Source organism: Tamandua tetradactyla, chromosome 21 (assembly GCF_023851605.1).
Source record: "Tamandua tetradactyla isolate mTamTet1 chromosome 21, mTamTet1.pri, whole genome shotgun sequence".
Taxonomy (NCBI): Eukaryota; Metazoa; Chordata; class Mammalia; order Pilosa; family Myrmecophagidae; genus Tamandua; species Tamandua tetradactyla.
This window is the reverse complement of record NC_135347.1, coordinates 12,877,905-12,897,424: the sequence shown is the minus strand read 5'-3', so window position 1 is coordinate 12,897,424 and position 19,520 is coordinate 12,877,905. Positions and strand designations below refer to the sequence as shown.

General features: G+C 34.7%; 1 protein-coding gene across 8 annotated transcripts in view; it reads left to right on the top strand.

Annotated features, from left to right (window-relative positions):
* Window positions 1-19,520, top strand: part of COMMD10 (COMM domain containing 10) — a 212,468-nt gene that overhangs the window by 11,768 nt on the left and 181,180 nt on the right. For all 8 annotated transcript variants that reach the window (XR_013166980.1, XR_013166982.1, XM_077138896.1 and 5 more), the window contains exons 3-4: window positions 2,876-2,986; window positions 6,159-6,314. Coding sequence is in view for 6 of the 8 variants with exons in the window: in XM_077138896.1 (XP_076995011.1) it covers window positions 2,876-2,986; window positions 6,159-6,314 (267 nt within the window). In the remaining 2 variants the exon portion in view is untranslated. The remainder of the gene's footprint in view (window positions 1-2,875; window positions 2,987-6,158; window positions 6,315-19,520) is intronic.

Sequence of the window (19,520 nt, the reverse complement as noted above, 5' to 3'; positions counted from 1 at the left end):
CTGGGCTCTTAGTCACAAATTCTCTCAGTGATTGTTTTTCTGAAAATATTTTAATCTCCCTCTCATTTTTGAAGGACAATTTTGCTGGATATAGAATTCTTGGTTGGCAGTTTTTCTCTTTTAGACTCTTAAATAGATCATACCACTGCCTTCTTGCCTCCATGGTTTCTGCTGATAAATCTACACATAGTGTTATTGGGCTTCCCTTGTATGTGATGGATTACTTTTCTCTTGCTGCTTTCAAAATTCTCTGTTTCACTTTGATATGTGACAAATCTAATTAGTGAGTTTTTTTGGAGTATGTCTGTTTGGATCTATTCTGTTTGGGGTACGCTGCACTTCTTGGATCTGTAATTTTATGTCTTTCATAAGAGATGGGAGTTTTTTTAGTGATTATTTCCTCCATTAGTCTTTCTGCTCCTTTTCCCTTCTCTTCTCCTTCTGGGACACCTACAACATGTATATTTGTGCACTTCATGTTGTCGTCCAATTCCCTGAGACCCTGCTTATATATTTCCATTCTTTTCCCTATATTTTCTTTTGTGTGTCAAATTTCAGATGTCCAGTCCTCTAGTTCACTGATCCTTTCTTCTCCCTCTTCAATTCTCTTGTTGTAGCTTTCCATTGTTTTTTCATCTCTTCTATTGTGTCTTTCATTCCCATAAGTTCTGTGAATTGTTTTTTCAAACTTTTGAGTTCATCTTTTTGTTCACCCAATGTCTTCTTATATCTTCCTTCAACTCGTTGATTTGATTTTTGATGAGATTTTCAAGTCTGTTCGAACATCCTGAATTAGTTGTTTCCACTTCTCTATCTCATTTGAAGTGTTGGTTTGTTCCTCTGACTTGGCAATATCTTCGATTTTCCTAGTATGACTCATTATTTTTTTGCTGGTGTCTAGGCATTTGGTTTCCTTAATTAGTTTATTCTGGAAATTGTTTTCAGTCTTTTACCTAGGATTTTCTTGTTGGTAGCTTTGTTCTCTGTCTATTCTTTAACATTCAGTTCAACTTATTTTAGACCTTTAGCATAGGTTCTGTTTAACTGATCAGAATTTTTAATTTCTTGTTTTTCTTTTCCTTGTCCTGCCTATATGGAGCCTTTTTTTTGAGGAGGGTCTCCTCAGATATTACAGACCCCAGTCAGATTTCCCCAGACCAGACAGATGCATGTCTCAGGGGGAAAGAGTCACCACCATCTGTTGGTTGGTCTGAAAGTCAGACTTTCCTGTGAAGCCTCTAGATTCTGTGCTTTTTCTATCCTGCCTGGCTTGTGGTGCTTGTCTTACCGTGGTTTCCCACCAGTGTAGATGGGAAGATGTGGTGCTTTAATTTTAGCAGACTCTCCCTGCCGGGGGTGTGGTTGAGACAGAGGTGAGGTTGTAGGTTGACATTAATTGCTATAGTTTTCCAGTCCCTGGGGCCTGAGTTCCTTGAAAGAGGGATTCCTCTTGAACTGGGCCCCAGTTTCCTCTTGGGGAAGATAATACCTTTGGGGAATTAACTCCTTTCATCTCACTAGTTACTTTTTCTCTCAAACAACCTTAATTCTCCCCTTGCCTGGAGCAGTGCTGGAGCCTGAGAATGCTTCAAGTTCTATCTAATGAGCTGTTAAAGAGTAGGAAAAAAGCCAATAAAACAAAACAAAAACAAAACTTTCAGAGCAGGACCCTGCTCCTTGGGTTTGTCAATCAAGAGCTTAAGTTCATACATAGCTCTGTGTTTCTCCAGGCTCTATATGCCCCCTTTTCTTGGGTCCCAGCCACTTTCCAGTGTTTTGTGCTGTCCAACTCAAAAAGCTTCTGCTTTTTTTTTTTCCTGCCCCCTCTCTGCTGGGGCAAAAATTCTTAGTACCTTTAGTGCTTATTGCAGGTTTATCTTGCTGGGAGCCTGTTTTCAGTAGTCAGAATTTGTTAATTAACTCCACAGTTGGAACTTGGTTGAGCTAAGCCCTTGATGCTAGTAAAATCTGTTTTCATTCCCCTTGGGGAATCATGCCACCACTCTTGTGTGGAAGGGCAACGGCTTCTGGGATTTGGGGGACTTACAGATCTGTGTGGGGTCTCAACCTTTCCACCTGGTCCAGATTAGTGTATGCTGTGTGTCCAGTCACTGATGTGGCTGCAGCAATTGTTCTGTACTGTTCCTGGCTATTTACTAGCTGCTCTGGAGGTTGGACTAAATTCCACACTTCACTAAGCTGCCATCTTGCCCTACCTCCTTCCCATAAACCAGTATCTTTAGATCAAAGGGATTGTTTTGGAAATGAAAGAAAGGGGACTAGCTAGAGGTTATGCTCAGATGGCTGTCTTCTTTTTCTAATATACTGCTTATAAAAGTAAAATATGCTTAATATGTAAATTTTGTAAACTAGCGAAGTTATAGAATGTGTTAATTTCTTACTTTACACATGCTTTATAACAACCTGTGCTTCTGCAGAACTTGTCAAAATGGAAATTATTTGTTTTTATGTATCTTTCTGACTAGACTGGACGGTATCTGAGGACATGAACTATTGTCTGTCTTTGTGCATATAATAGAGAGTAAATGTTTTTGTATGAATGAAGGTGGAAATTACTGTTAATATTTTAGGCTTTTACCGTCTAGTATTTTTTTTTCTAAATGTCCATTTGTTGTAGTATTTACTGATATTTTCTACCTCGTGTAAATCACAGAATTTAAAATACTGTTATTTAAAATTAACTTTATTTGGCAAGTCCCAGAAATTGATTTTGAGATGTCGACATTTACAAGCTCTACTAGATTCACTTTTTCACTCAAATTGTCATTTCATATATGAATAAGCAAATCTTTGATCACGCGTCTGAGTTTTGAATATCTGAGTATGTGCTAGCATATCACCATTTGTGTTGTAGGCTGAGAACAGTTTCAGTGAAGAAGAGGAAGAAAAACTTCAAGCTGCATTTTCTCTAGAGAAGCAAGATCTTCACCTAGTTCTTGAGATAATTTCGTTCATTTTAGAACAGGTATTTTTTTTAACGTTTTTTATTGTGAAATATAACCAATATACACATACACAAAATGATTTTCAAAGTACGTTTTAATAAGTAGTTGCAGAACACATTTCAGAGTTTGGTAGTGATTATTGTTGCACAATTTCAAGTTTTTCCTTCTAACTGCTACAAAACACTGTAAACTAAAAGAAATATCAATATAGTGATTCAGCTGTCTTACTCATTTGTTAAATCCTTTTACTCTCTGTTATAACTCCTCCTTCGTCTTTAAACCTTCTCCTAGTCTGTAGGGGTCTTTGGGCTATGCCCATTCTGACTTTTTCAATTTGAAAAGGGGTGTCAGCAGTATAGGTTAGGGGAAAGGAATAAGTTGATACTTTTAGAAAGACTGGCCTCTCTGGGTTTCCAGACTTATCTGGCCTAGGAATCCTTTGAAGGTTATAGGTTTCTGGAAAGTAAACATTGCATAAAACTTTTGTAGAATCTCAGTTTGAGCTCTAAGTATTCTTTAGGGTTAATAGGAATGATGTTGGTTGGCAGTTGGCAAACCATGGCAGTTAGCAACATCTAGCTGAAGCTTGCATGAGAGTAGTCTCCAGAGTAGCCTGTTGACTCTATTTGAACTCTCTTAACCACTGATACCTTATTTTCTTACATTTCTTTTCCCCCTTTTGGTCTGGAAGGTGTTGTCAATCCCGTGGTTCTAGGGCCAGGCTCATCCCTAGGAGTCATGTCCCTCATTGTCAGGGAGGCTTTCACCCCTGAATGTCATGTCCCACTCAGAGAGGGAGAGAGAGAGGCTAAAAAGAGTAACAAAAAGAGGTTTCTGGAAGCTGCTCTTAGGCATAATCGTAGGTAGGCTTAGCTTCTCTGATATAGAAATAAGTTTCATACACACGAACCTCAAAATCAAGGGTTTGGCCTGTCTGCTTGGGACATTGGACTCTCTCCTAATGTTTGAGAGAGTACCAGGGATTTCCCAGGTGGGAAGGTTTAAAAGTTGCATATTTTTTCTCCTATCCCTTAAGGGACTCTACCAATACTTTTTAATTGTCAGCCCACCATACTCTGGGATGTATCTGAATATTACATTAAGCTATACAGAACAACAAGGCGTTTAGAACAGATGTTTTTTTGTTTTTTTTTTAATATTTTTTATTGACAAAACATAACAACATACAAACATGAACATTCTTAACATATGAACATTCCATTCTTGTAATCATTGACTTACAATATCATCACGGAATTATATATTCATCACCATAATCATTTCTTAGGACATTTGCATCATTCCAGAAAAAGAAATAAAAAGGATAAAGAAAAAACTCACACATACCATACCCCTTACCTCTCCCTTTCACAATATCATCACGTAGTTGTATATTCATCACGATAATCATTTCTTAGAACATTTGCATCACTCCAGAAAAAGAAATAAAAAGGAAAAAGAAAAAACTCGCACATACCATACCCCTTACCCCTCTGTCTCATTGACTGCTAGTATTTCCAACTACCCAATATATATATATTTTTTGTTTTTTGTTTTTTTCTTCATGGGCAGACGCTGAGAACCAAACCCAGATCTCTGACGTGGCTGGTGAGAATTCTGCCTGCTGAGCCACCATCACAGCACCCTACCCAATATATTTTAACCTTTGTTCCTTTGTGTTTTTTTTCTGTACCCCTTACCACCCCCTTTCATCAATCTCTCATGTTTCAATCTACTCAATTTATTTTAACATTTTAGAACAGGTGTTTTTATTGCTTCAAATATCTTAACCATGGTTTGTTTATTACATGTGGTATTGCTATGATATATATATATATATATATATATAAAACATTCCATTTAAAAAAAAGATTGTGCAATAGGAAATCTGTGAATATATATTAACCAAAAAGTTAAGTGTTGAAAAAAAAATTTGGATGTATATATGCTTTTTTCTTCCACAGTACTGCATTCTAGAAAACAATCTTAATGTTGAGTAACGTAAGCAAAATATTTGACAGTATGAATCAAGACAACATTGATTGAGACAGTTATAAAGATTTGAATTCATTTACTTAGGATAATAATTTGGAAAAATGAACAACACATTTTGTTTAAGAAATTTAATTCTGAGTTGGGTGAATTTATTTGACTAGGATGATGAACATTTAGGAAAGAAATAGTTTTCAGAGAGCCTTTGTTGTCATACTATATCTTCATCCTGAGCTGCCCTTCTGTATTTCTTCTTCTCATCTAAATTCATTCATAATTTATGACCCTATTCAAGTCACGTTGTCCTCCCATTGTGGCTTTGACTCCTTATACTTGTAGTGTTTCTTTTATTTGGATTCCTGTTATCCTTAGCTCCTCAAAGGACATTGCTATTCTCTTATATTTCGTTATTTTCATGTGTGTCAGTTATGGCTCCTTAAACTAGATTTGAATTTAAGGGGGCCAGGATCGTATTTTTTGTGCATCCTGTTTAAGTCTAGAATATTGCTGGGCATAGAATAGACCCTCAACAAATTCCTGTTGCTTCATCAAATAGAACACTTGTGAAATTAAAAATGTAAATAGTTCTTAAGCTTGATGGACATGTTAATGAACAGATATTATTAAGAAGACAGACTACCAGGCACCTACTACATACAGCCTCATTAAGGCAACTATGGTTCTTACCCTTGGTGGGCCAAGGGCGGAGCAGCGTGGGGTTGTTCCAGAATAATATAGTAAACAGAACTTAAGGTTTGCTTTAAGGTTCTGTTAAAACAATGTTTTTCAATTTTTAGTTATATATCCGGTAGAGAGGAGACTAGGTAGTGCCCTTTAGGAACAAGTTAGAGGAAGGTTCCAAGAGAGGAAATCCTTTATGGAAAAAGTTTGTTAGTTGGGAAACAAAATCACTGCATACTTATTTGAAATAATTAAGTGAAATAAATAAACTTGTATTGAGAGTACCATTTACATAGCCAAAGTAAAGAAGAAAAAGTTAGGTTGAATAATTTAGGCTATTTACTCCTGAATCTTCCAGCTCTTGCACATGTATATCATTATTTATGAAACTGTCAAATTTTCTGAAATAGAAATATGAAAGAGTCTCAGATTTAAATCATTTAGAAATAATTTTGTATTTGATTACAGTTCAAGTCTCTCAGTATTTGGTCTATATATAATTTTTTTCTCTTTTAATAGGCAGTCTATCACAACGTGAAGCCAGCAGCTTTGCAGCAGCAGTTAGAGAACATTCATCTTAGACAAGACAAAGCAGAAACATTTGTAAATGTTTGGTCTACCATGGGTCAAGAAACAGTTGAAAAGTTCAGGCAGAGGATTCTGTCTCCTCACAAGGTACATGGTATACTACCCCAAGATATTTTTCAGTAAAATGCATGGCATAAATAATTTTACCTGAAAAGTTATTAAGATGATATTTGCTGAGAGGTAAAATTGGGCAAAATAAAATATATACACATATTCCTATGAAGTTATTTCCATACAGTTACATATTTGCTACCAGAGTATAATTTAATTTTAATTACTGATTTAAAATACGTCTCCATGATTGAAGAATCAGAATGAGAAGCTCTAAGCCTTTGGGCAGAGTTGGTTATTTTTTTGTGTACCTGTGCATAAGACTTTTTATTTCTCTTTGTTACAATTTTTACTGAACCATGTAATTATTTGTTTTCTTATGTCTGTGTTAGTGCTTAGCAGAGGACTTTGCATGCATTAGGTTCTCAATATTTGTTGTGTAGCTAAAGTGAATGAAATGTCCACTCTGGAACAAGTTCACTCTTAATAGAGATTGAGATGACTGTATAGATGTTATTTTATCCTTTATTCTATTAATATGTTGTATTACATTAATTGATTTTCAGGTGTTCAACCAACTTTGTAATTCTGGGATAAATCTCACTTGGTCATGATATATAATCCTTTTTATGTATTGGGTTTGATTTACTAATGTTTTGTTAAAGATTTTTGTGTTTATATTCATAGGGAATATCAGTCTGTAATTTTCTGATGATGTCTTTGCCTCGCTGTTGTATCAGGGTAATAGTGGCCTCATAAAGTGAGTTGGGACATGTTCTTTCCTCCTCCTTTATTTTCTGGAAGAGTTTGATGTTATTTTGCATTTCCACCAGCAGTATATGAGGATTCTAATAGTTCCAAATCTTGTTTAGCACTTGATATTTTCAGTTTTCATTTTCAGTTCCTTAATAATGAATGCTGTTGATGATGTTTTTATTTTAATGTGCTTGTTTGCTATCCATATATCTTCTTAGGTGAAGTGTCAGTTCATACTTTTGCAATTTTTTTATAGGGGTGTTTGTTTTCTTACTGTTGAGTTTTCTGAATTCTTTATGTATTTTGGGTATAAATCTTTGGTCAGAAATGTGATTTACAAATACTTTATCCCAGTCTGTTGTTTTTCTTTCCATTCTCATAATAGTGTCTTTTGCAGAGCAAGAGTTTTTAACTGTAAGTCCAATTTATCTTTTTTTTTTTTTTTTTACTGATCCTGCTTTTGTTTTGGTTTTGATCTAAGAATGTGTAGCCTAATACAATGCCATGAAGATTTTCTCTTATGTTTTCTCCCCAGTGTTTTATAGGTTTATGTTTTACATTTAGGCATACAATCAATTTTGAGTTAATTTTTCGTAAAGGTGTAGATCAAAGTTCAGTTTTTGGCATATGAATGTTCATTTGTTTCAGCAGCATTTGTTGATAGCGTTATCCTTTCATCACTGAATTGTGTCTTTGCTCCTTTGTCAAAAATCTAATGGCCATATTTGTGTGGATCTATTTATGGGCTCTGGTTCCATGGAGCTATTTGCCTATCCTTCTGCCTGTATCACACACTGCCTTAATTAACATAGCTTTATAGTAAGTGTAAAAATCAAGTAGTGTGAGTCCTCTAGTTTTGTTTTTCTTTTCAAAATTGTTTTAACTATATACTAATTTCTTTGGCTTTCCATGAAAATAAGCTTTTCTATTTCTACAAAAAATCCTGCTGGGATTTTGATTGAGAATGTGGTTAATCTATAGATTACTTTATGTTGGATTGACTTCCAACAGTATTGAGTATGTCCCCTCATTTGTTGAGATCCTCTGATTTTTTGAGCCATGTTTTTCATTTTTCATTATGCAGATTCTGCACATATTTTGTTAGATTTGTACCTGAGTATTCCTTTTTCTTTGACGTGTTGTAAATGGTGCTGTTTTTTAAAAAAATTTCTTTCAGTTTTTTATTGAAATATAATTGGTTTGTGTATGTTGACCGTATATCCTATGATCTTGATAAACTCATTAATTAGTTATAGCAGCTTTTTGTAGATTCCTGTGACCTTTCTTTGTAGATAGCTTTATATATATTGTTTGTGAATAGAGAATGTTTTATTTCTTCCTTTCCAGTCTGTACAGCTTTTCTTTTTCCTGCTTTATTGCACTGACTAGACTTCCAGTATAACACTGAATCAGAGCAGTAAGTGTGAACATCTTTGCCTTGTTCCTGATGTTAGAGGGAAGGTATTCAGTCTTTCACCATTAAGTAGAATATTAGCTGTAGGTTTTTAGGAAATGCTCTTTATCAGGTAAGGAAGTTCCAGTCTAGTCCTGGTCTGCTGAGAATTTTTGTCATGAATGGATGTTTAATTTTATCAAATGTCTTTTCTATATCAGTAGATATGATCATGTGATTTTTTTCTTTAATCTATTAAAATGGTGGATTGTATTGATTGCTTTTCAGATAATGACTCAGTATTGCATTTCCAGGAAAACAGTGAGATAAGAGGGTTTAAAAAATAACAGGGAAACAAACAAACAAAAATTCAGCAAATCGTGCTGCAATAATGTGATACTCACATAGAAAAAAAATGTGATCCTGCTATACAGCATACATAAAAAAAATTTTAAAAATAACGGGGCCCCATTTCCATTTTCTATGTTCAGAAAGAGAGTTTGAGGTATCTACAGACCCCTGTTGTCCTTCCTGCTCTGTTACCAATGCCACCATGTGGCTTGCCTTGTTGCATAGCCAGGAGAATAAAATGAGGGGAATGAGTGATTTCCCCTTCCCCACCTCCATTCTGCAGAGCCTTCCATTTTTGTTCCTCTGGTCAGAAAGGGAGGTGCTTTCTCTTTGTTCTTCCCTTCCTCCCTTCCCTCTTTTTCTTCTTTCCTTTCTCTCTCTCCCTTCCTTCTCTCTTTCCTGTGTACAATTTCAGCATTTGGGCTGCCATACAATCTGGGTTGAGAAATACAGGAGGGAAAAATTCCCCAGGAATTTCCCATTTTCTCCCAACATCCTATCCGTTAGGCCAACCATTAACCTATATTTTATTCTCTATAAACTTACCTGTTCTGGATATTTCATATAAATAGGATTATACACTGTTTTGTCTCTTATCATTGACTTCTTTCACTTAGAATAATGTTTCCAGGGTTCATCCATGTTGTAGTATTTATCAGTACTTCAGTCCTTTTTATTGTTGAATAATAGTCCATTATATGGGTATATCTCACATTTTATTGATCCCTTCATCAGTTGATGGACATTGGGTTGTTTTCCCTTTTGACTTATTGATAATGCTACTGTCAACATTTATGTAAAAGTTTTTGTGTGGATATGTTATTTTCATTTTTTTGAGGTATCTATCTAGAAGAAGAATTGTTGGGTCATATGATAACGCCTTGCTTAACCTTTTGTAAAACTGCCAGACTATCTTCCATAGTACTGCATTATTTTTCTTTCCCTCCAGCAGTGTGTGTTATGTTTCAAATTTCTCCACATCATTGCCAACAAATTACTGTTTTTTATTATTATAATCATTCCAGTGGATGTGAAGAGGCATCTCCTTGTGGCTTTGATTTGCATTTCTTTGATGGCTTATGAAATTGAATATCTTTTCATGCGCTTTTTGGCCATTTGGGTTTATCTCCTTTGGAGAAATGTCAGTTCCCTAGATCTATTACCTATCTTGTTGGCCTTCACTTCTTATTATATTTCACTTGGCTTGCTTTGGACACCTGCTAATTCCTTTACCTCAAAAGCTCTTCTCATGACCATCCACATGGCTGGCTTCCTTATCCTCTTCATATTTTTAATGAGATATCATCTTATTAGTGAGTCCTTCCCTGATCACCAGAGTTAAAAAGTGCCCTTTCACAGTTTTTTCTTTTTTTTTTTTGGTGTATTTTTATTTTATTATAATAATAATTTTTTTTTTGTATACTGTATGGCAGGGGTCACATTTCATTCTTTTTCCATGTGAGTATCCCTTCATTGCAGCACTATTTGTTGAATTTTTTTGTTTGTTTATTTGCTTGTTTATTTGGTAAGTGCATGGGCTTGGAATTGATCCCCAGTCTCCTGCATGACAGACGAAAATTCTACCACTGAACTACCCTTGCACCCCATTCACAGTATTTTCTTAAACATTTTTTTCTATAATATTTATTTTTATCTGATCCACTATATATTTTGTTTACTTTTTTATTGCCTGTGTCTACCACTAAAATATAAGCGTCACAAGAGCAGGAATTTTTGTTTTGTTTATTCCTGTATTTTCATGACTTTAAATACTCTTTAGAAAATGGAAAGTTCTCAGTAATAATTGTCCAGCAAATAAATGCACAACTTCTCTGCCTTAAAAATTGTGCTATTTTGAAGTTATTATTGGATTTTCTTATAAAGAGGGATATTTGTATTTATTGGTAAAGAAAAGAACAGAGAGGAGGGTATGGATTATATTTCTTATTTCCTAAAGTTTTTTTGTAGTTTTCATATGATTGTACTTTAGTACTTTTTGTGGTTCATTTATTTTAAGGCTGTTGAGTTTTGCTAGAATATTGGAATGTCGTCATTTAATTTTTTTCTTCTTTATAAAGTAGAGATTTATAGAGAAAGAATTGTTTTAGTTTGAAAAGATGAAAATTCTTCAGGAAAAAAGTTGATACATTTAGCTGTTGATGCAGTAATCAGTTGAAAGAGCTTTAGATCTAAAAGACCCTTATTTCAGTCTTATTTGAAATAGAGAAATGTGTTCTGTGGTTCAGACGTAATTGACTAAAATCAGAACCATTAGCAAATTAAATAAAGATTCTACTAATGCTGAAGAACTGTGCTGTTAGCAAAATTACTCTTGTTATGTCATGGTATTCAAAGATGTACATTTGCTAAATAGAGTTGATGTATTTTTTCAGAGTATTGCCAACTGTGAGAGCATTAGTTTAATGACATTTCATTGTCCTCAACCTTGTACTATTTTCTTCAACAAGATACAGAACGTTTTCATCACCCCCCCCCCCCCAAAGTTTTCTCTGGCCTATTTGCTGTCCATTCCTCCCCTTTTCCTGGCCTCAGGTAACCACTGACCTGCTTTCTTTCACTGTATTTTCTAGGACTTTATAAAAATGAAATCATGTGAATATACTTTTTGTGGGTCTAGCTTCTTCCACTGAATGTTATGATTCTGAGATTCATGTATGTTGATGCATGTCTTAGAGGTTTGTTTATTTTTAACTGTGGAATAGTATTTTGTTGTATGGATATACCGCATTGTTTATTTTTTGGCCTGTTGACACACATTTGGGATATTTCCAGTTTTGGGTTATTACGAATAAATCTGCTGTTAACATTCATGTTAAGATGTCTTAATATAGATCTGTATTTTCATTTCTTTCAGGTAGATGTGTAGGAATAGACTCATTGGGTTGTCTATGTTTAGCTTTATAAGAAACTGTCAAGTAGTTTTTCCAAAGTCATTATACCATTTTACGTCCCAACCCATAATTGCTCTACATCCTGGCCAACACTTAGTATTGCTGGTCTTTTTAATTTTAGTTAATCTAATGGGTGTGGAATGGTATGTCATTGTGGTTTGCCTGATAACTAAGGATATCAAACATCTTTGTATGTGTTTATTGGTTAGTTGTATGTGTTCTCATGTGAATTATCTGTTTAAATCTTTGCCCATTTTTGAATAGGTTTGTTTGTCTTACTATTAAATGGTAAGAAGAGGTCATATATTTTGAATTTGAGTCCTTTGTCCATCTATATATATCATGAATATTTTCTTTCTTGCTTTTCTTTTCTCTTAAAGGTGGCTTTTGAAGAACAGACGTTTTAATTTTTGATGAAGTCCATTTTATCACTTTTTTCGTTTATGTTTTGTGCTTTTAATGTTTTACCTAAGAAATCTTTGCCTGTCCCAAGATCACAAAGATTTTCTCTGTGTGTTTTCTCTTAGAAGTTTAATAGTTTTAGCTCTTAAGTTAGATTGGTAATCCATTTTGAGTCCATTTTGTTTTTGGTGGTTCATTTTTTGATATACAGATATCCAGTTCCATTATGATTTATTTAGATATCATTTCAGAAATCATTTGATGGTCTATATGTCTATCTTTTTGTGAGTGCCACACTTCTTCATTGCTATAACTTTATAGTAAGTCTCGAAGTTAGGTAATGTAACTCCTCCAACTTTGGTTTTCTTTTTTAAAAATTGCTTTGACTCTTATAGGCCATTTGAATTCCAGTTAAAATTTTAGAATCAGTTTGCCAATTTATGTAAAAAAAAAAAAAGTCTCCTGGAATTTTAATTGAAATTGTCTAAATCTATAGATTTCTTCTAAGAGAACTGACATCTTAACAATATTTAGCCTTCAAATCCAAGAATATAGTTTTTCTCTTCATTTAGTGATGTTCTTTAATTTCTTTCAGTAATTTCTGTAGTTTTCAAGGACCAGGACTTTCACAAATTTTGTAAAGTTTATCTTTGTATAGCTGCATGTTTTTAGATGCTACTATAAATAGAGTTGTATTTTTGATATCTCCCAACTGTTTTTTCTAGTATGTTGAGATACTACTAATTTTTTTTCACGTTAATCTTATGTGCTGTAGTGTTGTTAAATTCACCTATTAGTAACTATCTGGCAGATTACTTAGGATTTTCTACATGTATGATATCATATTGTAATAAAATTGTTTTCTTTCTTGTTTGTCTTCAGTGGACTTGGAGATTTGAGGGCAGAGTTTGTAACTTTATTTACTTTTATGTCCCTAGCATCTGCATCTGTATAAAAGTCATGTCCATACTCTTCTGGTTTTTCTCCTTTCTGGTTGCTTCTTTTAGTCACATTTGCTACTTTCTCCTCATTTCCAAAACTTACAAATTTCTCAGGTGCAGAACTTAGACCCTGGTCCTTTTTTCTGTCGAATATACTGCTTTGGTAGTCTCAGGTAGGCTTCAGGCTTTATTTTTAATTTTTTTTTTTTTTTTTTTTGGCATGAGCAGTCTCTGGAAATCGAACCTGGGTCTCCGGCATGGCAGACAAGAATTCTGCTACTTAGCCACCTTTTAAAGCTGGCTTTAGGCTTTAAATGCCATTTATAACATATATTTATTTCACTAGCCCGGACCTGGTACTTGATATTTCCGTTTATTGTCAAACAGGCATCCCAGACTTAATGTAAAATGAAACAAAACAAACTGAGCTTTGGATCTTTCCCTAAAAACTGTTCTTTCTTTTTCCATCTTTGGAAATGATAACTACATTTTGTTCCCCACTTGTACAGTCTAAATACCTTTGCAGACACCCTTGACTGCTCTGTTCTGTCACACTTTATATCCATTCCATCTACAAATCCTCATGGCTCTACCCTCAAAATATACTGAAAAAATATGATGATTTTTCAGCACTTCCATTAACATTGTTTCTTCCCTCGATTGTCTCAGTCACTTTCTAGCTGATTTCCCTGCTGATTTCTTTACCTCCCTGTAGTTTATGCTCATCGTAGTAGCCAAACTGATCTTGCCAAGAGCTTAAGTCAGATCACATCACTTTTCTGCTGAGTCTCCAATGACTTTTCATATCACTTTAAATAAGCCAAAGTTCCTACAGAGGTGCATAAGGGCCTACATGGTGTTGACTTATCTTTTACTACTTTCCCTCTTGATTACTCTGCTTTAGTTTTATTGTCCTTCTTTCTGTTCCTTAAACCAGTCTGATGAGGGCCTTTGCTGTTCTGATTGGAATGGTCTTACCCTCGATAGAGCTACAGTGTCTGTATTCTTGTCTTCTTTGGGTTTTTATGCAGTCGATCTTTTCTGGCTGCTGTCTTTAAAATTACAAACCTTCTTAAGTACTCCTTATCCCCCTTCACTGTTTAAATTGCCTGCTTAGCATATAGAACCATACTATATATTTTTTACTTATTTATCTTTAATGTTTCTTCAATCTACTTGATGTAAGTTCCATTAAGTTAGGTATTTCTGTTAATTTCTTTTTCACTATCTTAACTTTGAGCCTAAAGTAGTACCTGGCATATAGTAAGTACTCAATAATTCCTTGTTGAATAAATTCCTAGAAGTATCACACCCAATAAATAGTAACTGCCAGAAAATCTTGATATACAACAAAAGAAACTGACATGGAGTAACGTTTTGTCAGTCCAGGCCAATATACTGATATCTGTATGATAAACAGCATAACTTATTATAGCTTTGATAAGTGTGAGAGGGACTCCTGAACATATAGGGCTGTTCAAGTTATAGAAGCAGACCTGTGGCTTTATCCTAACTTTACGGCTACCTGTGTCTTATTGGTCTCTGGGTTTTTCTTAAGGTCTAGTATCTACTCTCTCATTCTCTAAGTCCCTTGATGGGAAGGGCGGTATCTTTATCCCAATGCCTTCCTTTTCCCCAAAGGTGAAAAGAGGTAGGGGCATCAGACTGAGAATGAGTCCATTTAATAGATGGTGCTTAGCTTCTGCACTAATTTTTATTTTTGTATATTCTCCATCAATATCACTGAAATTCTTTTACTATGCTAAATGTAGACTTCCATTCATCAATTAGTGAACATTTTGAAATATGGCTGCCTCTGCTTCTTGCAGTGAGAACTTAAATTTTGTCAGCATTGTCAACTTTATATTGCAGTGTTGATGATGTAATTCATAAATCATTTTTCATTGCTATTTAAAAACAAGTTAAACAGTTAAATGAAAGTGCTGATACTACTGATATGGAGTGTGGGCTTCATAAACAATGCGATTTATGTAGAGGTGGGAATCATTAGTATCCTGAATATAAGAATATATCAGGCTTTGTCTTGAATTCGATACTTTGTTTTAAGTCTGATATGCATTTGTACAATATTTAAGAAAGCCAAATATATAAAATCTGGAAATTGAAGATATGTCTTAATACCAAGACATAATTTGTTTTTAGCTATTGGGGGTCCTAGCTTTATTATTTTTTTCGGTCCTAGACATTATTTTGGTTAGGAATCTGTTATGTACAAAGGTAGGGAACTACCTGCATTCCTTCTTTAAAAGTTATTTGGTAATTTAATTACTGTTTATAATGTTACTCTATTTGTAAATTTGTTCTATTTTCCAAACAACTCGACGTTTAGAATGCAGCTTTGTATGCCATATCAAATGCCATCTTAAAAATGGGGAATGAAATTTGGATCTCCTGGAGCCTCACATAACAAATTCAAATTTTGCTGATTTGATTAATGAATCTGTTTTATCTGATTATAAATACCTTCTTATTTACAACATTTTTTTCCTCTGAAGAAAAATGGCAAAAAATTGAGGTGCAGTCATTTGAGCTACAGTATTGTGCTTTTACTGCTGACTGCTACATAGAATGTTGTTTTCAATTAAATACACCCTTCCTAATTTGGTGGTATCATTCTGTTCCCTTTGACAAATTCTATGTATATATTTACTGAGGAAATAAATATCCATGCAATATAATGGAAAGAATGAATCTATTATTTTAAACAAAGATTTAATCACACACACACATATATGCCATTGTTCAAGGATCATAAATATGGCCTCTTCCAGATTCACAAATTGCTCTTCCTGGCAGGCATTGCTTTCTTGGTGTTCTAGTTTGCTAGCTGTTGGAATGCAACATACCAGAAACGGAATGGCTTTTAAAAGGGGGAATTTAATGAGTTGCTAGTTTACAGTTCTAAGGCCGAGAAAATGTCCCAATTAAAACAAGTCTATAGAAATGTCCAATCTAAGGCATCCAGGGAAAAATACCTTGGTTCAAGAAGGCCAATGAAGTTCAGTGTTTCTCTCTCAAGTGAGAAGACACAGGGCGAACACAGTCAGGGCTTCTCTCTCAGCTGGAAGGGTACATGGCGAGCATGGTGTCATTTGTTAGCTTTCTCTCTTGGCTTCCTGTTTCATGAAGCTCTCCGGGAGGCATTTTCCTTCTTCATCTCCAAAGGTCGCTGGCTCATGGACTCTCTCCTTCATGATGCTGGCAGCATTCTCTGCTCTCTCTGAATCTCCTTCATTCTCCAAAATGTTTCCTCATTTATAGGACTCCAGAAACTAATCAAGACCCACTCAGATGGGTGGAGACATGTCATCACCTAATCCAGCTTAACAATCATTCGTCACTAAATCACATCATCCAGGAAGATGATCCAAGTTCGAACACATAATGCTGAATAGGAATTAGAAGAAACATCTGCCTTTACAAAATGGGATTAGGATTAAAACATGGCTTTTCTAGGGGACACACATCCTTCCAAACCAACACACTTGGTGATACAGCCTTATAAGGAAAAAACTTCAAAAAGATAACCTCATATAGAAGAGTCTATTGAATTAAAAAATGCCCTTTTCCTGCGTGTGAAAGATTTCAAAAAAATTCTTATCTCGAGCTTGTTCTATATTTATAACTTTTGGAAATAAAGAATATGGAAAAGGCAGCTAAAATTATAGGGACCTTGTAAAGGAATGGGTTTGCTTTATATGCCATAATCATACACCTAATCATGGGATGTAAATATGAATTAGGAAGTATTTCATATTTAAATTTACTAATTCTCTTCCTTCTCTTCATGTCCCCCTTTAAAAAAGATAATCTTTTTTATTTTGACATAATTGTAGATTCACATGCAGTTGTAAGAAATAATATAGAAAGATCCCATGTACCCTTTACTCACTTTTCCCTAATGCTAACATTTTGCGTAACTATAGTACAGTATTATAATCATGATATTCACATTGATAGAGTCAAGATACAGCATATTTCTATCACAAGGATCTCTAATGCTAAACTTTTATATCCATACTCACTCCCCTCCCATGCCCACCCCCTCTTTAACCTCAGGTAACCACTAATCTGTTCTCCATTTCTATAATTTTGTCATTTCAAGAGTATTCTATAAATGGAATAATACAGTATATAGTATTTTGGGATTGACTTTTTTCAGTCAGTGTAGTTCTCTGGAGATCCATCTGCCTTGTTGCTTGTATCAGTAGTTCATTCTTTTTTTATCACTAAATAGTATTTGTAGTATGAATGTAAAACAGATGCTTGTTTAACTTTTCACCCTGGGTTGTTTCTGGTCCTTGGCTATTGTGAATAAAGTTGCTGTACATATTTGTGTGCAGTTTTTTTGTGTGTGTGAGAGCATAAGTTTTTATTTCTCTGGGATAAAAGCTCAGGAGTGCAATTGCTGGATCATGTGGTAGTTGTTTAGTTTTTTAAGAAGTTGTCAAACTCTTCCAACATGGCTACATCATTTTGTATTCCCATTAGCAATTTGTGGGTAGTTCTCTGCATCGTTGTCAACATTTGGTGTTGTCACTATTTTTTCTTTTAGTCATCCTGATAAATGTGTGGCTTTAATTTGCATTTCCCAGAATGCTAATGATGTTAAACATATTTTCATGTGCTTATATGCCATCTCTATATCCTCTTCAAGGAAATGTCATAATCTTTTGTCCATTTTTCTAATTGGATTGTTTGTTTTTTATCATGGATTACATATTTATACAGATGAGTCCAAAGCCATTGATTTATCTTAACATTTTATGCATTTGCCTTTTAGATTCTGTGGGAAGTAAAAAGTGGAGTTACAAATCAAATATAAAATAGTGCTGGTATTTATATCTATGCATGTCATTCTGTTTACTGGAGATCTTTATTTCATCATGTGTCATTAGTTAATTGTCTGGTCTCCTCTCCTTTCAACCTGCAGAGCTCCCTTTAACATTTCTTGTATGTTCGATTCCCGGTGCCTGCCCATGTAAAAAAAAAAAAAAAAGAAAGCATTTCTTGTATGGCCAGTCTAGGGGTGACAAAGTCCCTATGCCTTTGTTTATCTAGGAATGTTTTAATCCCTTTCTCATTTTTTTTTTTTTGTGGGGGGGGTACATGGTCTGGGAATCAAACCCAGATCTCCCACATGGAAGGCAGGCATTTTAACCACTGAACTACCCATGTACCCCCTTTCTCATTTTTGAAAGACAGGTTTGCCAGGTACAGAATTCTTGGTTGGCAGTTTTTTCCTTTCAGTACTTTAAATATGTCTTCCCACTTCCTTACTGCCATGATGTTTTCCTCTGAGAAATCAACACTTAATCTTTTTGAGGTTCCCTTGTATGGGTCAATTAGTATCTGTTAGTTGATGGTGTTCTTACTGATTTTCTTCTAGTTATTCTATCAGTTGTTGCAAGACGGGAGTTGAAGTTTCCAATTGTAGTTGTGGATTTGTCTGTTTCACCTTTTATTTCCACCAGTTTTGCATACAGTATTTTGTAGCTCTGTTGTTTGGACCATATGCGTTTATGATTGCTGTACCTTCTTCATGGATTAATCCTTTTATCATTTAGAAATTGTCCTTCTCTATGACTAGGAACTCTGATAACAGGGTTTCTTTTGTTATATGTCCCATTTCCCTGAGGCTTTGTTAATTTTTTTTTCTCCCAGCCTGCTTTCTCCCTTTTGTTCAGATTGGGTACTTTTTATTGTTTGTCCTTCAAATTCGCTTTTTCCTTCCTCTCTCCATTCTGCTGTTGAGCTCATCCATGGAGCTATTTTGTTATTTTATTTTCAGTTATAATGTTTCCATTTGATTCTTTATAATTTCTGTTTCTTTGTTAAGACTTGCTGTAGTTTCGTTAGTTTCAAATGTGTTTGTAATTGGTTGTTGAAGCATTTCTACAGCCTGATGTGGCGTTTTTGGCTCCCTACCAGATCTTTGCCGGCATGTAGGAGATTGGTATTATAGTTTTTTTGCCTGGTGTTTGATTAGAGTAGTTGTAAACATGTACAAGTTTTCTGTCCTGCTAGGCTACCCAATTTCCTAGTCCTTTGGCTAGAGAGAAGAAGCTTTGGGGAAACTTTTTCTTGTCTTTGACATTGTTTCCTGACTGTTAACTTCTTTAGCTCTATGACAGATATATGTGGCAAAAAAAAAAAAAAAAAAAATCCAGGGTTCTTACCTCCATGTTGTTCCTTGGGTCTCGAGGTCTCTCTATCTGGAATGCTTTTTTCTTCCATGTTTCTCAGAATCTTCTTATGTTTGTTTTATTTATACTGTACAGGATTTTCGACTGTTCTTAGCAGGAAGAATAGAGAAAAATAATGTGCACTCCATCCTTCTGAAAGCAGAAATTCCCCTTTCTTTTGGGGTTGGATTTCCGCCCACCACCTCAAATATAGTTGTGGAGTAGAAATAATTGAAAAGGCCTCCTAGATGTGAGAAAAATAGTTATCCTAAATGCCATGT